The 19,014-nt window shown below is 49.6% G+C and overlaps 1 protein-coding gene across 1 annotated transcript; it reads right to left on the bottom strand.

Moving 5' to 3' along the window:
• Positions 1-1,053: 1,053 nt before the first annotated feature.
• On the bottom strand, positions 1,054-18,479 carry LOC149522162 (killer cell lectin-like receptor subfamily B member 1B allele A). The gene is made up of 6 exons (XM_089770495.1): positions 18,335-18,479; positions 12,387-12,485; positions 11,328-11,478; positions 5,344-5,509; positions 4,798-4,910; positions 1,054-1,340 (listed from the first exon to the last, which is right to left on the bottom strand). The coding sequence occupies exons 1-6, from the start codon at positions 18,417-18,419 to the stop codon at positions 1,217-1,219; spliced, it is 738 nt and encodes a 245-aa protein (XP_089626621.1). The 5' UTR covers positions 18,420-18,479; the 3' UTR covers positions 1,054-1,216.
• Between the last annotated feature and the right edge of the window lie 535 nt (positions 18,480-19,014).

The following is a 19,014-nucleotide window of genomic DNA, read 5'->3' as shown; positions in this document are numbered from 1 at the left end:
GGAACTTTCAATCTAAGCGCTGTGAGTTAGAGCGGAGCAGGGGGGGCAAGGTGATGCTCATACACTGAAGGGGAGGGGAGAGGTTGGACTCTGACAGCAGCAGCTGGGTGACTGGTGTGAGTGTCCTGTGGCCCAGGGACTGGACCCTGCAGGGGGATGCACGAGGGGCAGGAGTTAGGGAAGCCTATCACTAACCTGCAGTGAGAAAGCTGGGTCTGCACGGCCTGGGGGAGCTTGTGGGGGCAGTGCAGTTGGGGAGCTGAGCCTGGCAAGCACAAACCGGGCTCCTGCAGGCAAAAGGCAGGTGGTGATGAGTTGGCTCGCAGCCCTGGGTACCCCGGGAAGCAGCACAGGGCAGTAACTCACTGCAGGTGTAAATCAGACTGCAAGGGCCCAGCCAATGAGAAGGACCAAGGGCAGAAGCTGTGACTGTGAGAGGCACCTGAGTCCCAGTGATTCCCAGGGCTCTGCCTAAAGCCACAATCCAGCTGGCTGAGCCTAAACACAGGGTCCTTAAAATATTTCACAGGCACAAACAAATAGTCCAGTAGCACCTTAAAGACTAACAAAACAAACATGTAGATGGGATCACGAAAAAACAGATTGACAGAGCCAGACGAGTACCCAGACATGAACTACTTCAAGACAGTCCCAGAAGAGAAAACAACAGAATTCCACTTTGTCACCTACAGCCCACAACTCAAACCCCTCCAACACATTATCCCCAGATTACAAGTTAGGGATAGCTCAGTGGTTTGGGCATTTATCTGCTAAACCCACAGTTGTGAGTTCAATCCTTGCAAAGGCCATTTAGTGATTTGGGGCAAAAATCTTTCAGGGATGGTATTTGGTCTTGCTGTGAAGGTAGGGTACTGGACTTTTAAGGTCCCTTCCAGTTCTAGGAGACAGGCATCTCCATTCATATAAAGGATCTCCAAGTCACAGTTTTGTTTCAGACCAATTCCACAAGCCAAATACGGAGAGACTGTTTGGAACTTAATTTCATTCTCCAGTTTAATTCTTATGATAATGGTCTGAATCAGTGTACGAGCCATCCTCTATCTTCTGTCACACACATCCGAAGAAGTGGGTTGTGCCCACAAAAGCTCATGATCTCATCTACATGTTTTGTTAGTCTGTAACAGGAAAAACTTAGAAAACAACAAATGGTCTGGTAGCACTTTAAAGACTAACTCTGCTAACACCGTGAAGCTGGTTATATCACAGCAGCTTCTTTCTGGCAGATCCATTTGAACTCAGCACCACATGTATCTGACTGAATCCGTCTGCCTTTGATCCGACCGCAGCTGTTCCCATCCATGGGGCCTGAGATGGGGAAGCTGCAGAATGAAAGAGAGTCTGTGTCACTGTGTTTTCTACCCCTCTCTCTAATCTAATGGGAAGCTTGGCTCTGCTGTCACCCTTCATCTCTGTCACTTCCCCACAGAGCAGGGGTGGTGGGTATGGTACATAGGGGAAGGTCTTCCATAACCTTCCCAAACCACCAACCTGGCCCACCTATTTTTGGCTCTCCTAACACTCCCTGGAAATCACCAAACCTTGGAGGCACCAAAACTCACTCAGTGATTCAATATTCAGAGGGCAGGTTTCCTGAGCACCTGTCTCTCTCTCTGCATGTGCTTCCACCTCCCTCTAGGCTGCTGCCTGCCTATGCCTCAGCATGATGCATAAGCAAGCCTGATTCCGTTCCTCTGCCTAACTCACCTGCAGGCCTTGAGCCAGTCAGCATGTGTGAATGTCTGTCCCCCTAGGCTCACCCCTTTTACAGGACTATGTTACAGCCTGCACAAAGCCTGACTTGGGACGTGTCATTTGAAAACTCATAATTTGCTGATCATCATTGCCCTACTAACATGTACAGCAACATTGCATGTAGAGTTATGAAGGGCAGTGGGTGAACTCCTAGCTTGAGGACACAGGCTACACCCTGCCCTACTCCTTCTGCAACCACCAGCACCAGCCCCCTCCTCACTCCCATGGCCTCTGGACCCTGCTTACTACCCTCAAGCCCAGAATTGTCAGGCAGCATAGCCCCAGACTCCAGCTGCCCTGGAGCACCTGAGATTCAGGCTCTGGGGACAGTGAGGCCCCAGAAACTGCTGGAGCACCCACCCATGAAGCCCCCACAACCAAGCATCCATGGCAGGGCAGCCAAAGCAGCTCCCAGCATCTGGGAGCAGGGAGGAGGGGACTGAGGTGGAGCATGGATGTGGCCTCATCAGGCAGTTTGGGAAGGAAACCCCTTCCCATATCTAGAACACCAGTTTCCTGGGAGAGTTATAAAATCTCCTCTACTCGGACAGCCACATGCTCAGACATGTGCTGGAGGCAGGGTGACCAGAGGTCCTGTTGTTAAAGGGACAGTGCCATATGTCACCACTCCTGCAGGTGTCCTGACTTTTTCTTAAAAATGGGCAAATTGTCCCATATTTCATATTGCCTACCCCCCCTCCCCCATTAGTACAGGCAGTCCCCGGGTTACGTACAAGATAGGGACTGTAGGTTTGTTCTTAAGTTGAATCTGTATGTAAGTCGGAACTGGCATCAGCCGCGGCTGAAACTGATCAGTTTCAACAGCCGCTGAATCTGGACACCAGTTCCACTTACATACAAATTCAAGGTAAGAACACCAGGCGTCCCCAAGTCAGCTGCTGCTGAAACTGATCAGCAGCTGATTCCAGGAAGCCCAGGGCAGAGCAACTCTGCCTCGGGCTTCCTGTAGTCAGCGCTGGTCAGTTTCAGCAGCGGCTGACTTTGGGACGCCTGGGGCAGAGCAGCTCGGGTGCTGCTGGCTTGGTCCAGTAGCGTGGCCGCTCCTCGGAGCTACTGGACCAACCCAGCAGCACCCCAGCTGCTCTGCCCCAGGCATCCTGATTCAGCCACTGCTGAAACTGATCAGCAGCTGAATCAGGACGCCTGGGGCAGAGCAGCTGGGGTGCTGCCGGGTTGGTCCAGTAGCGCCAAGGAGCGGTGCTGCGGGACCAACCGGCAGTGCCCCACCTGCTCTACCACAGGCCCCCGGCTTTGTTCCACGTCTCCCTGGTCTGCTGGGGGGGCACTAGCTGCATCCCCCCCCCCAGCAGACCAGGGAGACGTGGAGCAAAGCTGCGGAGGACCCGGGCCGAACCGTGGCACTTCCAGATCAACGCCGCGGTCCGGCCCGGGTCCTCCGCGGCTTTGCTCAGCGTCTCCCTGGTCTGCAGACCAGGGAGACGCTGAGCAAAGCCACGGAGGACCCAGGCAGACCCGCGGCGGACCCGCGGCTTCCAGATCAGCTGAAAGCGCTACGGGTCCGGCCCGGGTCCTCCGCCGCTCTGCTCAGCGTCTCCCTGGTCTGCAGACCAGGGAGACGCTGAACAAAGCGGCGGAGCACCCGGGGCCAGACCCGCGCCACTTCCAGCTGATCTGGAAGCGGCCGCGGGTCCGGCCCCCGGTGCTCCGCCGCTTTGCTCCCGTCTCCCTGGTCTGCTGGCGGAGCCAGCAGACCAGGGAGACGGGGAGCAGCTTTTCTCGCCCCGGAGAAGGCGGGCGGCGGGACCAGGCGTCCCGCTGCTCTAGTTCTCCGGGGCGAGAAATCCCCGTTCGTAACTGCGGATCCTACATAAGTCGGATCCACGTAACTCGGGGACTGCCTGTTCTGTCAGATCCTGCTCTCCAGCTGCCCACCCACCAGCAGTGAGTGTGGTGGTCAGGGGCTGATGATGGGGGTGGAGGTGTAAGGCTGGGGCAGAGGGCAAAGCTTCAGTGTGCAGGACTGGCCACTTCTCCTGCGCTAGTGCATCAGCCCAGGCTCTGCTGCCTGCCAGCTTGGTCAGCTGGGCTCCCCCGTCCCATCTGTGGCTGGTGCTGGCTGCGAGCGGTGGAGGCTGGTGAGTTGAGACAAGCAGCAGCCAGTTGTGTGTTCCCTCTGCTCCCACCCATCAACGCTTTACATGCTACCTCCTTGATGTCCTCTCTCTGTTTGACCCCTTAACCCTCCAGTCTCACTGTATCCTGCCCCACTGGGGCACATCCCCCTCAGAGCTCTCTGCAGGGAACCAGTCCCTGGTCAGAGCACTCAGCTCATCCACAGACCATCCGGCAGGCTCCTTCCCTCCCCCTGCCTCTGGCTGGGCCAGCGCCCCAGGAAAGCTCAAACCTCCAATATGACAGAGGGAAGCTGGTTCAGTGGTTAGGGCACTGAGCTGAGTCAATTCACTGTGACACTCAGGGCAAGTCACTAGGGTGGGACTCGCAACCTAACTCCCCTTGAAGTCAGTCAGTGGCAGGCACCTAAACAGCTTGGTGAATCCTGTAGTCTCTGAGTGCCTCAGTTTCCTCCAGCTGTAGCATGGGGTAATAGTCCAGCCCTGCCGCACTGGGGTGTGAGAGGATTAACACAGTGAAGGTCATGAGGTGCTCAGATACTGTGGCAATGGGGGTCAGGGCAGCACCTGGAGCCTTGTCCACACCAGCAGGTGTTTCTGGGGCAGTTACATGGAAACCCCCTAGTGCAGACACGCCCCTGGCCACACGTCAGTGCTTTTTCCACCCCGGCAGCTTATGCTAGAGCCCCCAGTCAGCACAAGCTGCCCTGTGACCAGCCCAGCTACATTAGTAGAGCGGTTGCGGCACTAGAGCTTGTGCTGGCACAGCAAAAACTCCCTGAACCAAGGTGGCTGGAATGGTCACACGTCTAGGTGCAGGCCAGGCCTTAGATAGATGTCATAACAGCAGCATGTCAGACAGCAGAAGTGTTTCCCAAACATCTCTCAGGCAGCGACAGGCAGCACTCACCGCGCTCGGTCTAACCAGGAGCCGTCCACCCAGATCCACTTCCCCCCAGAGAGTGTCGCTTTAAGTCCGATCCAGATAAAGTTTTCACCTTGTGTAACATCCTGTAAGGAGTCCTGTGAGGGGCAAGCAGAGGGGGAGGGGTGAATAGGTGGAACAGGCTGGAATTCCCACAGCGCTCTTGTTAAATGCCTGCTCTGGCTCTGTTATATGCCAGCAGAAGAACCCATCAGCACTGAGTGGGCAGGGTCCCAGCACAGAGGCAGGGGAATGTGAGTTTCTGTGCAGACCTGGTAACACCATCCCCAGCCCTTGGTGTCACAGGGTGAGCTGGCCCTTTAAGGGAGCCCTGGGCTCAGCCTCACCTGTGAGTAGGAGCCCCTGGACTGAGAGGTTCAGGTGAGGGAAGCAGGTGACCCGGAGCCCAGCATGGTGGGGCTACAAGGGCAGCCCAAGGCCAGGCAAGGCAGAGGTGCTGGCTCTGTGGGTACTTTGGGGCTGGAGACCCCAGAGAAAAATATTAGTGGCTGCTCCTATGTTGTGAGTTACCAGCTCCGCCTGGCTCTGGAGCACGAGCAGCCGCGAGCTCTTCCCCGAACAGTCGTCCCGGCTCCCAGTCCAGTTTTTACTCCCTTTCGACAGCCAGTAGCACTGGTCCCCGCGCAGCAGCCAGTCCCTGGGGCAGAGTTTGCACCCGGCGCCCCCTGGAGGGAGAGATGGGAACAGAGGTGTCCTCAGTTCTGAACAGTCAGGCTGCAGCTGCTTAAAAAAATGTTCAAAGTACCTTTTGAATCAAGGCAACCAGACACCCTGTTGTGGCTGGGACAGACCCTTTTCTAAGCCCTGTCCTGAGTGTTCTGATTTTTTTTGGCTAAAGTGCCCGTTTGTCCTGTTTCCTCTTTCCAACTTGATCAGTCAGCAGCAGCAAATGAGACCAATGCCCCCTCCTTCCAAAAAGTGGGGTGCAGAGGAACATGTGGGGAGGGGAGTCATGGCAGAGAGGCAGGGAAGAGCTTGGGCGGGGGGCAGACAGAGTTCGACTGAGCAGTAATGCCAGCCTTACCCTGAGCGAGAGAGAGAGTGGGGTTTGGGCTAGTTCCACATGGTTTCACGGGTTCCCTGGGGAGATCTGGGCACCTTATTTCAATGGAAAATGCCATTTTTAGCTGAATGAACTAACTTGGGTGTCATTGTTCATGTTGGATGGGGAAAGGGATTCAAAATGGAAATACTAATAGGAGTGAGGGGGAGGGTCTCATTCTGTTTTGGAGGGAAAATAAAAATCTGGACATTGCTGAGGTTTCCCCTACTGAGGTGTAAAAAGCCTTCAGACTCCATGTACTAGCGAGGGCTTTTCTCAGGATTCAGCACACAAACAGCAGGGCACATGGTAGCCTGGCAGAGTGGGGCTTTTACGCAGAGTTGTTCTCCTGCCCATGCTCTGCTGTCATTCAGTCACAAGTTCTGGGCTCTGGGCAGGAATCTCTACCTGGGAATCTCTGGGTTGGCAGCATTCAATTGTTGCTCCTTGGGGTTTGGCCATGTCAGATCATAAAAGCTGAACACAGACGGACCCAGCCTGTGCCCAATGGCAGAGCTCCAGGGACACTCAGGCTACGTCTAGACTGCAGGCTTCTTGTGCAAGAAGCCTTTATCAGAAGAGATCTTCTGCAAAAACTTCTTGTGCAAGAACACATCTACACTGCAAAAGCGCATCGAAAAAGCGATGTGCTTTTGTGAAAGAGAGCGTCCAAACTGCATGGATGCTCTCTCAAAAGTAATCACTGATTGGTATGCACAGAATGGCTTCCAGGGCACCTCTGCATTTTCCTCTCTCCACTTTTTGCACAAAACCCCCATTTTCCCTGTCCACACATGCCTTTTTGCAAAAGAGCTCTTTTGCAAAAAGGCTGCTTCTTTGTAGAAAGAGGAATATCAATTGGGCAAAACCCCCTCTGTTCTTTCGATGCTCTTGTGCAAAAATGCGCTTGAGGTGTGAATGCTCTGCGAGTTTTTTCAGAAAAACAACCCTTTTTCTGCAAAAACTCTGTATTATAGACATAGCCTCAGCGTTGAAACAAATAATACTGACGACTAAGACAGAGGGACACCATCTGCTGCGACAGAACTGCTTTACCTCTGCTACTGCCATGGTTCAGATGAGATCTGAAGCAAGGTACCCCTGGGGTCGTTCTTTGATAGGATAACAAGTCTTGTGGCTGAGGGAGAAGTGGTGGACGTGGTATACTTAGACTTCAGAAAGGCATTTGATATGGTGTTGCATGATCTTCTTATCAACTAGGGAAATGCAACCTAGATGGGGCTACTGTCTGGATAACTATTCTCAGGGCATATCTACACTAGGAAGTTATTTTGAAATAACAAGGTGAGTGTCTACATTACCAATAATAACTCCTGCTTGTGAAGAGGAATACTGCTATTTCAAAATAATTATTTCAGGAATGATTATTTCAAAATAACGTATTCCAAAATAAGTGTGTAGTTCAGCCACAGCCTCAGAGAGTAGTTATTAAGGGTCCAGAGTCATAACAATTGGGGCTTTACAGGGGCCAGTTTTGGGACTTGTTCTGTTCAATATCTTCATCAACAATTTAGATATTGGCATAGAGCAGAGGTTCCCAACCACTAGTCTGCAGACTGGTGCCAGGCTGCGAACCTCTGGCTGCCAGGCTGCGACACACCACCAGGCCACGCCCATGGGGCTACAGTATACCCCTGGCAAGTGGCTGACCAGGAGGGGCCATTACACCTGAAAAATCCTCCTGAGACTTCAATAAGGCCCATGAACGGGGCCTCCGGAGTTGCACGCGCTCCCCACATGAGCAGCCTCTCACACCTTGTAGGTGCAAACTGGTCTACTGCCCTGCCCCCCCACAAGAACCTTGGGCTGGGTTCGCCTCATGTCACTATTCAGTGTGGGAGGCCCCCATCCTCCCTCTCAGCTTATCCAGTTGCAGGGACGGCAGGGCCTCTCTTGACCAGGTCTGCCCATCACAGCTGCTGGAATCAATATTGTCCCTGTGTAAAACAACCCTCTGCTGCAGGCTTCTATTGCTCCATCTGCTTCGCGTCATACTACGTCCTGCCCAGATGGCCTGTGTCTGTGAGATTGGCTCCCACAAGCAATGTCAATTAGGCAGCCTCAGTGCTCCCGTCAGCCCTTGCGGGCTTGACAGGTGACAGGCAGCGGAGGCAGCTGGTCCAGGCCACAACGAGGGAGGAGAGGGCCCTTGGTCCCTGGCAGAAGGACATCGCCATTTCCATCCTGGATTCTCTCCAGTGGGGAGAGGAGAGGGCTCAGTGGCTGCACTATGGAGAAGGGCACCTTGTAATTAACTAGCTACCTGCCAATCATCTGTGTCTTCTTGAATACTGGGGGAGGGGGTCCTAACCTTGTCAAATTCCAGCCCGGGGGGGGGGGGGGGGGCTACAGTGTGTCCTTCTAAGACACCTCCCACAATTCCAGCCAGCCATGGGATTCCTCTTCCGTCATTTCCCCATCACATTGTATGACAGTGCTGTGCGCTCCTGAACTGCTGTTGAATTTCATCCCAGAGGTGGCTGCATTTCAGTAGTGGAGAAATGATTCCTGTGAGTACTACATAGTTTGTAAAACTCTTTGGGTATATCTACACTGCAGAGTTTTTTCGGAAAAATGTCTGTTTTCCAAAAAAAAAGTCACTTACGTCCACACTGCAATCAAAAGAACAGAGGGGTTTTCCTGACATTGGTAAACCTCTTTCTATGAGGAAGAAGCATTTTTGGGAAAGAGCTCTTTTGGAAAAAGGTGTGTGTGGACAGGGAAGAAGGAGTTCTTTCAAAAGAAGAGGAAAAAGGAAAAAGCACAGGTGCCCTGGTGGCCACTCTGTCCATAGTAATCACAGCTTAAATGCGAGAGAGCATCCATTCAGTGTGGATGCTATCTGTCAAAAAAGGAGATCACTCTTTCGATGTGATGTGCTTTTGCTGCGTAGACGCTCTCTTTCAGAAGAAGTTTTTTTGGGAGAGCTCTTCCAGAAAAGCTTCTTCTGAAAGAAGCTTGCAGTCTAGACATAACCTCTGTGATCCAACCTTGATAGAAATTGCATTATTATTGCACTGTTATTAATACTGCTTGTGCTCTAGCAATGGAAGGTTCTCTGACCACTAGGTGTCACTGCTGCTCCTCTGCACAAACAGCTGAGAATTTATTTTACTTAAAGATTGTAAGCTCTCTGGGGCAGGCACTGTTGGTGATGTGAGAGTTAAACAACTACATCGGTACAGAAGGCAGTAGTCACACCATTCACCTTGCACCCACCAATTGGGACACTGTGACGGACCCGGCGGGGTCCGCACTTGAACCCGCGGGGGAAACCCCCCCCCCCGCGGCGGGAAAAGCGGCCGCCGCGGCGGCCGAACACTCCCAGGCGGCGGCGCTGAGGGCAGGACACCCCGCAGCGCCGACAGGAGCGGGTAGCGGGAGGCAGGGCCGAGTACGAGCACCCAGGAAGCGCCTGCCCCTGCCGCCCCGACTGGCGCTTTAGCCGAGCACCCGGGAGCGTGCCGGGATGCCCGTGAAAGGGGCGGCGCCGGGGGGGGCGGAGCTTACCACCCCGACGTCATTCCCCGGCGCCCATAACAGCCGGGAGCGGCCCGGCAAGAGACGGGAGAGTGCAGCGGCGGGCGCCCTGGCGTCCAGGAGCACCAAACCCCCATCCCTCGGGGCAACCCGGAGGGAAGGACTCGGCAGCTGGCGGCTCGCCCTGGGACGGGCTCGACGACTCCAACGGGGTGAGTGACCTTGAACCTGTCCCGTCAGCGGGACAAGTCAGCGGGGAGTGGAAGGAGCCCGAGGCGGGACCCTTTTGGCGCCCGTGGGCGGACGAGTTGAGGGCCGCAGCCCCGTCTGCCGCGGAGGGCGACTACCGGTCGCTGACCTCTGCTTAGGGCCTCAGGCTGGGACCCGGAGGTGAGGGAGGGCCTGGGTCCCCCACTCCCCTTCCCCTTCCACGCCACAACCCTCTCCTACTCCGCCAAGTCGAGGAGCAGGAAAGACCGGCAAAGGGGTCGCAGAGCCCCCCCCCGTCCCTTGGGGGCTGAGGGGTGATCGCCCCCGCAACTAGAGACTATTACCAAGACCCCGGGTGGGGCGACCAACGAGTCCAATTCAGACGGTGGGTACGCTGGGCCCCACCCCCTTCCCAGACTAGGGCCGGGATCGGCTGGGGGAGAAGGGGCGAGGTGCTCGCATCCAGGAAACTCCGTCACAGACACACAAAAATTAAAACTGACAGAGGAGCTTGGGGTGGAAACGACATCACTGCTACTACATCTACAACATTACAGCATATTGAAAAGCTCTGCATCTACTTAAAAAAATCACCCTGCTGTCTGAACATTGTTTTCCTGCTGCAGTTATGAGGGGATCTGACTGGCAAAACAATGGCCTTTTTTCACAATGAAACTCTTCACAGAACACGTTTTGCATTTGAACATTTCTAGGTTTTGTTGAAATAAATGTCTGCCTCCCCAACCTTAGTGTGGTGTCCACCATGCTAGCCACTAGCCACATGTGGCTATATGGCCAGTTGAGTGTCGCTAGTTTGGCTTGAAGAATGTGGCAATTTGGCCAGTTGAGGCTTTGTCTACACTGCCATTTTTTTGTGGCAGAAGATATGCAAATTGCACTCTCATTTGCCTATCTTCTGCTGATCCTTTTTGTGGAAGAGGTTTTTGCGATAAAAAGCCCCCTGTAGACGGGGTCATTTGTCAGAAAAAAAACCTTTTTTGCAAAATCTGTTATTCCTCACAAAATGAGGTTTACAGGATCTTGCGAAAAAAGGTTTTTTCCAACAAATGACCCTATCTACACAGGGTTTTTTACTGCAAAAACTTCTTCCACAAAAAGGATCAGCAGAAGATATGCAAATGAGAGCACGATTTGCATATCTTCTGCTGCAAAAAATGGTAGTGTAGACATAGTCTGAGTGTGGCTAGTTGACCCCAAGGGACTAACAAACGAAAGTTGATGCCTATTGTTAGCTTCCTTTACACGGTCACATTAGCAGTGTTGCCATCTGTCATGATTTTATCACATGTCCTGTGACGTTTGGTGTTTTCTTTCAAGCCCCAGCTCCTGGAGCCAGAGGATTAGGTGAGACTCTCCGTTTCACAAAGGAAAGCTTCTAGCCTCATAAGGACAGCGAAAAGCTTGACTGCAGGACCCAAGTGGCTCACTAGATGACAAATAGAAACAATCCAAACTGTACAATTTTGCTAAAATAAACCAGTCTCGTGCTTTTTAGGGCCTCACTCATGGTTTGTGAATGCTTGGAGATCACAGCACTGGAGTAATGTACACAAAGGGATCTTGCTATCATTGAGAATTTGGTCCATTGTAGTTCAAGCTCAGTGTCCTTTTTCTATGCTGGCTGGTTTCCTGTCACAGTGATAGCTGCAGACTCATTAAGAGAGAGTGAGTCATGGCTCTGGGACAGTAGAAGCTGTTGGTACCTGCTGAGCTGCCATGTTGGGGTTCACATAGAATTGATTTCAAGTGAGACCGGAAATCCTCCAGGCTGGAGTTGCCTTCAGTGCTACTGATGATTCTTGTTTCACTCTTCTCAGATGTATTCTGAGCTCCTCTGCTCTGTCCTTCACCAGAGACACGCAACTGGGAAACTTCAAAAGAGCAACAATGACAAAGAAAATCATGTCCGTTGTAGCTATTTAGGGACTAATAAAACAATTGTGTGTTTTGGGAGGAGGGGTGTAAAATCATTATACAATGCAGCATCCATCCAGTGCTGGATTAACAGAGGGACCTGAGGGGCTGTAGCCTAGGGCCTCAGGCTAAGGGGAGCTCTGCAAATATAAATCCAAGTCATCACCAACCCACCAGTTGTGACTGACGGTTCAATCCTGGAACCTCTGCTAGTCAATCTGCTGCGATCTCTCCAGTTCTGGGTCACTAAAAGTCCAGCAGCACAGCCGGGCTTAAGCAGGGTGCCAGCTTGCCACAGCCTCACTCTACTCCGGAAGCCGTTGGGTGCTGGACTTCTCTGTGGCTCTAGTGCAGGGAGGAGGGAAGTGGCTCCATGTGCTGTTTCCACCCTCAGCACAATCCCCACAGCTCCCACTGGCCAGGAGCCAATGGGCACTTAGGGGTGGTGCTTGTGGGCACAGACTGCGCACAGAAACACGCTGTCCCTCTGCTCCCCAGGGCATGCAGAGAGGTGTTTCCACTTCTGGCCACTTCTGGGAGAAATAAGGGGCCACAACATGCAGGCAGGCTGCCTGAACCCTGCTGTGAGGTCAGCGAATCCCACTCACTGAACACACAGGTGCATTCCTGTCTCCCACCCACATGTAAGAGTGAGCCTGCCTGGGCCGGCCCACACCCATTTCATGCATCCAGCCTTTAGCTCTGTCTTGTTCCTGCAACATTTTCCCCTGGTGCGAGGCGATGCCTGCGAGTTCATTCACACACCGACTGGACGGGACGGGAACATCATTCAGATTTGGGGATGAGAAGAGAATTCGTGGTGCAGCATCAAACCCAAATGGGTCAATAGGTGGGTGCCACTTACCCCAAGCCCCCAGCGCTATCACAGCTACTGTCAGGACAATGTTCCCAGCCCATCCGGCCCCCACAGCGATGTGATGCCACCGGGGACATGGAGGGGGACCTATAAAAGACATTGTTTGGAGAAACTCCATCATCCCCCAGGCTGTGTACACTGGAACTTCACAGCACGGTAACGGTCTGGTTCAGGATGGTGAAAAATCACACCCTGCTCCCACACTCCCAGTGCAGGAAGTTACTGCAGTGGGGCTGAAGCCTTGCTGGTCCCTGAGCAAAGTGGGAGTGCGGATCCGTCCCTGGAAGGGGTGTGGCCAACAACAGAAGGGGCAAGACTGGGGTAGTCAGCCCTTAGGGCCTCCCCAGCCCTCCCAGCCAGGCAGAGCACTGCTCTGTCGCTCCCGCAGCAATTGACAGGGGCCCAAGTATCTGGCCACTGCCACTGCCGCAGTAGTGATGGGGGCACCCAGGAGTTCCGGGCCCCCTTGAATCTGTGAGCCTCATGGCAATTGCTCCCATTGCCCCATTGTGGGATGGGGGGGGGGAGGGCTGCAGTGTTGTAAAGCTCCAGTGTGCAGCAGGCTACAGAACTGGGTGCACTCAGAGGTGGTTCACACAGGCGCTGGGAGAGCTCTCTGCCTGCACTTATGCCAGGGCCATGGGGTGGCAGTGCTTTACACTGCTAAGTGCACAGAGTCCCGGTGTGAGAATTAGCAAGGATGCTTGTTCTTCCCCAGCGCCCACTGCAGCCTCCTGACATGGGACATCCCCTCCTCTGCATAAAGCACTGGGGCAGCGTTAACCGGAGCAGCCTCTGTCACCCATTCTCCCAGAAGCACTTTTACATCTTTATCTCCTCTGTCCCTCATGAATGGCTAGAAATCATTGTTTACAGCTGGTACTCTGCCCTGCTTCACATTCTTTCCTATGGCCTCCCTGTAACGTGGCACTCCTGATAAATGCCTAGCATGGCTTCCAGCAGGCAAGGGGCGGACACACAGTGAGACAAAAGGGGCAGACAGGAATCTTCTGTAATTTTTGTAAACTAAACAGAAACATCTTTACACCTAACTCAACCTATGTTTTCAAATTATGTGCACTAAAGGCTAGAAACTAATTTTTGTTACAAATGAAGCCTGTGACACTCTTAAAACTGCTCAGAGTTTCTAATTACTACAAGAGACTTGAATTTCTTCCTGTTGTAACCAATGTTAATTCTGAGTCAATTAAAAAATTGCATTCTTCTATTAATAAAAGTGGATCTTTGTGTGTGGATTGTCACAGACACCTCATTCAAATCACTACTGTGAACTCTACAGAACTAATTATGCTGGGATTACACGTGGACACAAATAGTGGAAATAGTTTTTAAAAAGTGAAAATTTCATAGTAATTAATGTTGAATAATTAATAGTGGGGGTTGTATTTTCTGTCTTTGTTTTAAAATGGCTTGTTTATTGTATTTTACCTTAAATTTCTCAGGAAAATTACTTTACTTTTATTTACTATAAAATTTCTCAGGAAAATTATCTGGTAGTTTAAGACTATCATGAACTAGTTCAGGCTGAAAGGAGAGGGGTTTTCAAAACAAGAAAGTGGGAAAGACAAAATTATCCTTATATTGGAACTTAACTTCTAATTTATATTTAATATTGTGGCTTCACAATTTTAACATCATTTTATGTAACATGTTAATTTTAATTTCAGCCTTAGGCCCGGAACCTGTAAAGATGTCAGCACAGGTGTAATGTGAAACCTGTGAGTGTCTGCTCCAATGGAGTGACTCATTTGAGTGAAGTTAAACATAGACCTAAGTGTCTGCATATTCAGGCCCTGAGAGGACCCACAGCACAAAATTCTGCATCCTGGCCACAAGCATTTGAAGGAGCAGGCCCTTCATTGTAGGACTGGAAATACCTTGTTACCAAGGGTCATGGTGGAGTCGTCATCACTGACAAGTTTAAACTCAAGACTGGATGGTTTTTTCTAGATCTGTTCTAGGAATTGTTCTGGGGAAATTCTACTCAGCATGTCAGACTAGATGATCACAACGGTCCCTTCTGGCCTTGGACTCTGAAGAAAGGCCCCAGTCCTGCAGCTGGATCCACATGGATGGGTCCTTGTGTCCATTCATGTCAATGGGATTCTGTGCAGGTGTGAATGAAGGTCCATTCATAAGGAATCAGATCAGATCACAGACCTGGGGCCTAAATTTCCATCCCTTAACATAGTGCCAGTCTTCAACATAACAAAATTATGTAACTTTGGCTCAATGAACCATGTACAGTTGAATTCAGCTCTTAGGCTAAGTCTACACTGCAAAGATAAATCAGAAAAAGAAACACAACTTGTGGTACACAAATTGTGTTTCTTTTTCTGATTTTCTGTCAAAAGAAGCTTTTCCAAAAATTTGGCGCAGCCACATGGTCCCAAATTTCTGAAAAAAGGGCTCTTTTGACACATTCTTTCTTCCTCTTAAAACAAGTTTTACAGGAATGGTGAAAGAGCATGTCTGCTTTTTCAAAAAAAATTCCAAAAAAGCGGACATGTTCGTTGGACTCAGCATTGCTTTTCTGGGATATTGGCGGTATCCTGGAAATGCGCTTCAGTCTAGACATAGCCATAGATACAGAGGTGTGGGTTTAGAGCAACTTCACTGACCCCTATGGCATCACTCTGGATTTACACTGATGTAACAAGCAGAATCTAACCCCTAACATAGTTTTCAAGAGTAGATCAGATCTTGTCTGAAAACAATTTCTAACACACAGATACAATTATATGCCTGCTCACAAGAATTAAATTTAACTAGACAGCCACATTCTAAGCTAGGATTGTTGTGGTGTAAACAGATACCACAGCGAGCTCTGTTGGAAAACATCAACTGTTAAAAAAATTCTGTCAGGCACTTCAGTAAGAAACCCCATCAGAAGCTGTACAATAATTCAGTTATGTCCACAAGACGTAAGTGTATATCAAGAATTTTTATAGCTAAATTTAAAGAAGGAAAATTAATGAGATAAAGGAACCAAAAATAATGGGCAATATACAAATACAGTTGACGGAAGTGACATATAGGATGTTTAACTTATAACATATCACATTTAATAAACAGCCTGATTAAATATCTGCATTATTAAAGTGAGATTTTTAGAAACACCTAAGTCACTAAAGCACTTGTGAAAATTTTATTTTCATGTAAATCTATAGCCTTATGTACGTACAAAAGATGTGCTCTAAATATAGCTATTTAATATTTAAATTATTTTTCCCCACTCTCCAAAATACCATGATTTTAAACTCATTTAACAATTTTTTGGAGAAATCACAAATTGTTTAAGATATTCAGTTTATATGCTTTAAGTTGCATTGTAACATGTTGGTGATGTTGCACTTCATATTCTTCATGGAAGTATGCTTAGGAACAGGAATATTTCTAATTCAGATATGCTTTATGCAAAATACTGCATGTAACAGATAATTTTAAAAGTTCTAAACTGCTGACTGTGTTTATTCTATTTGTGTGCATGAATTTGAAATACCCCTGTATTTGAAGTCAGAAATGTGAAGCATACCTGTGATGAATTAGACCTGTGATGTGAGGACCAGTAGTGGTACTTAAGGATCTTAATGCCTGGTATTTGAGACAATGAGTTGCAAATAGTCTTACTTCTGTGAGCCTCGACTATGGTTGGTTGCTGGAAACCATTTTCTATGCTGAACTTTTCCACTCAGGGTGAGAAAAGTTTGAATGGAACACAAAGGATTCCCTCATGGGTCAAAATCTATACAGTGGGATGAAACCAAACAATGGGGCTGCTGCAAGATGCCAGGGCACCCCAGTTACCACCCAAAATGGCTCCAGGGAACATCTAGGGTGTGTCTAGACTACAGGGTTTTGTTGACAAAAGTGGACTTTTGTCGACAAAACTATACCTGCGTCCACACTACCGCTGAGTTCTGTCGACATAACGTCGACAGAACTCAGCAGTTTTGTCGACGCTGGTAAACCTCATTTTATGAGGCATAACACCTTCTGTCAACAGAGTTTCTGTCGACAGAAGGTGTTATTGCATGTAAACTGTCCTTTGTGTCCACACTACCATGTTGACAAAGCAGCTTGCTTTGTCGACAGAACTCAATGTAGTCTAGACGCTCTTTGTCGACAGAAGTTTTGTCGACAGTATCTGTCGACAAAACTTCTGTCGACAGAAGCCTGTAGTCTAGACGTACCCCTAAAACTGAAGAGAGGGATGGATAAAACCCAAGCTAGGAGGCTGTCTAGCTTGTGAGAAAGGATGATTAGAACTACTGTTCAGGTAAGAATTTGAACGTATTGTTTCTTAGTGCATTAAGCTTAGCTGCTGTGTTTTGTTTTATTTTGCTTAGTAACTTTTTTGGCTCTGTGTGTTACTTGCAACCTATATTTTATACTTAATAAATAAAATCACATTTGTTTATTAATAAACCCAGTGTAAATAATTGTTATGGGGTGGAGGGAGGACAGAAGCTCTGCCGCTCTCTCTTTCATTGATAAAAGGGGAGAAAAACTTATGAGCTCGTTCAATATAAACTTTATGCAGAGTGAGACAGATTTATCTGGGGGTTTGGTCCCACTGGGGCTCTGCACCTCTTACTTTGTCAAGTCCCATCAACTGAGCCTTCCCAGAACTGAGTGGATCTCAGTATTTGTGTTGCTCTGCTGTGGGCTGTAACTCCCCGAACTCTGCCTTTGCTAGGAGAAGCCAGAGGGCAGGTGGGCACCCCAGGGGGCAGATAGGCAGACACAGTGGTAATTTCAACACATCCCAGTGACAATCTCAAGAGGATCTCTGTTTTCCAACCCATCACAATATTGTTTGTTATATTTTCAATATTCCTAAAACACTGATAACTCTTGACAGTCTCCACCTTAGCCACTGTCTTCTGACTTTTCATGCTTCATTTGAGCTACACTGCAATAATTTCTCTGTCCTGGATCAGAAACAGATCACAACATCTCTGTCCTTTCAAAGCTTTCCTGCCATTTCAGCGCCCAGTAGAAAAATCCCCTTCAGTGTCTCTGTCACTCCCATTCATCCACCCCCCCCTTTTTCTTCCTCTTCTCTGCTCCCATTTTCTACAGTCCTCAGATACTGGACTTCCCTTTACCTCCTTATATCACTACCAAGGTCAGTAGACCCGCCCTACTCACCCCTGTCATCTAGACCAAATGGCACCCAAGGTGAGAAGCATCTTTGGTGCTCCATCCCCCTCCCATTTGTTAAACCTTAGAGTATCTTAATATTTTATAGCATTGGTAGCTCCCTCTGATTCTCCCTGAGCCTGGTGTCCCTTAAACCCAGTACCCCAGGTAATTACATAGGTCACTTGCCCCTAAATCCAGCCTTGCCCACAACACTCACCATCTGACTCATTCTTCATGATCCTTTGCACATAACTGGCTCCCTGCCTACTCTCAGATTCCACCTCTTCTCTCAGAGGTATGTGGATTTTAACTCTCTCTTAGATATAACAAATTCTAGTCTGTGAGCCTCCCACATTCCTTGTGGTCAGTCATTTTATCTCAGACTCGCCCAATGCACTGCTCTCTGCCCCCAACTCTAACCTTCTTACTACGTACTGATACCTCGATAGTTTGCTGGTATGTCCTGAAAACATGAAATCAGTGGGAAGGTACCATCCAAAGTGCAGTTATTGCCTTTAGGAAGTTTTCTGTAAGATGTTGCTCTAAAAGTAAAGGGCACTCTATTACCTTAACAGAGTCCAGTTGCCAAATGCTGAGAGCAGTAAAGGCTTTCCCATTAGCTAAATCCTACCACACATAAAGCACAGATCTACTCCTCAGCCCTAGGCAAATTTTCCCTAAACTACCTGTGCTACAAGTTTTAAAAAAACAGCCCTTAGAACAGACTGCTCATATTGGTGCAAAAATAAGAAACTAAATCCACTTACTGAGGTGCGGAGATTGTTTTGGTGGCCTCGAAGAGGAACTGGCTCCAGGAATGTTTAAATCAGCATAAACTATTTCTCCAGCCATGGCAAGTACAAAGGAAGATGTGAGCGTACAGCTGTATCTAAGAGCAGCCTCATGTGGACATCTGCCCTCTGGTGAGCAGTAGCCTATTTCTGTTCTTTTCAATGCCAGATCTTACGACATGCTCCTCACCATAATGTCTGAGAGACTTGTGTTAGTGCCTCAGGCAATGGGACTAACATTGGTCACGTGTGTGTGTTCTCGCTTCACCTCCCCCCCCCCCCCCGAGGCAGAAATGTGCAGCAGAATGTCTTGGTTTGGTAGCGTGTGGGGGTTTTTGTTGTTGTTTTTTTCATATAAATATACCTGTGGCTGTGTGGCTAGAGATAGCAAAACAGGAAGGCCAAAGAAACGTGTCCTGCACTTGGAGTGGAAGATGGGGACGTTTGTGATAATACTTTGTTCTTGGGGGAAGTTCGTTCCAGGTAACGCTCTGTCTCCTGCTGCTGTTGAGTGTCCCATTGGACCAGAGAAATGCATTTCACAACCACAGTCTTCATCCTAGCGCTTTAGATGGCGGTTTAGATGCCTTGGGCCTAGGCCATTGAGTGCTTTGAAGACAAGGACTGAGGCCACATCTACATTATGAGTTTAGATT

The sequence above is a fragment of the Pelodiscus sinensis genome, chromosome 19 (assembly GCF_052426305.1).
Source record: "Pelodiscus sinensis isolate ZL-2025 chromosome 19, ASM5242630v1, whole genome shotgun sequence".
Taxonomy (NCBI): Eukaryota; Metazoa; Chordata; order Testudines; family Trionychidae; genus Pelodiscus; species Pelodiscus sinensis.
This window is presented reverse-complemented; position numbering and strand designations above follow the sequence as displayed.

Bases quoted from the DNA above. Each gene is read 5' to 3' on its own strand.
- LOC149522162 (XM_089770495.1), bottom strand. From the start codon at position 18,419: ATGGCTGGAGAAATAGTTTATGCTGATTTAAACATTCCTGGAGCCAGT. The intron at 11,479-12,386 runs GTAAGTGGCACC...GCTCTTTTGAAG, and splicing joins GATAGCGCTGGGGGCTTGGG to TTTCCCAGTTGCGTGTCTCT. The intron at 4,911-5,343 runs GTAACTCACAAC...TGCCCCTCACAG, and splicing joins TCCAGAGCCAGGCGGAGCTG to GACTCCTTACAGGATGTTAC.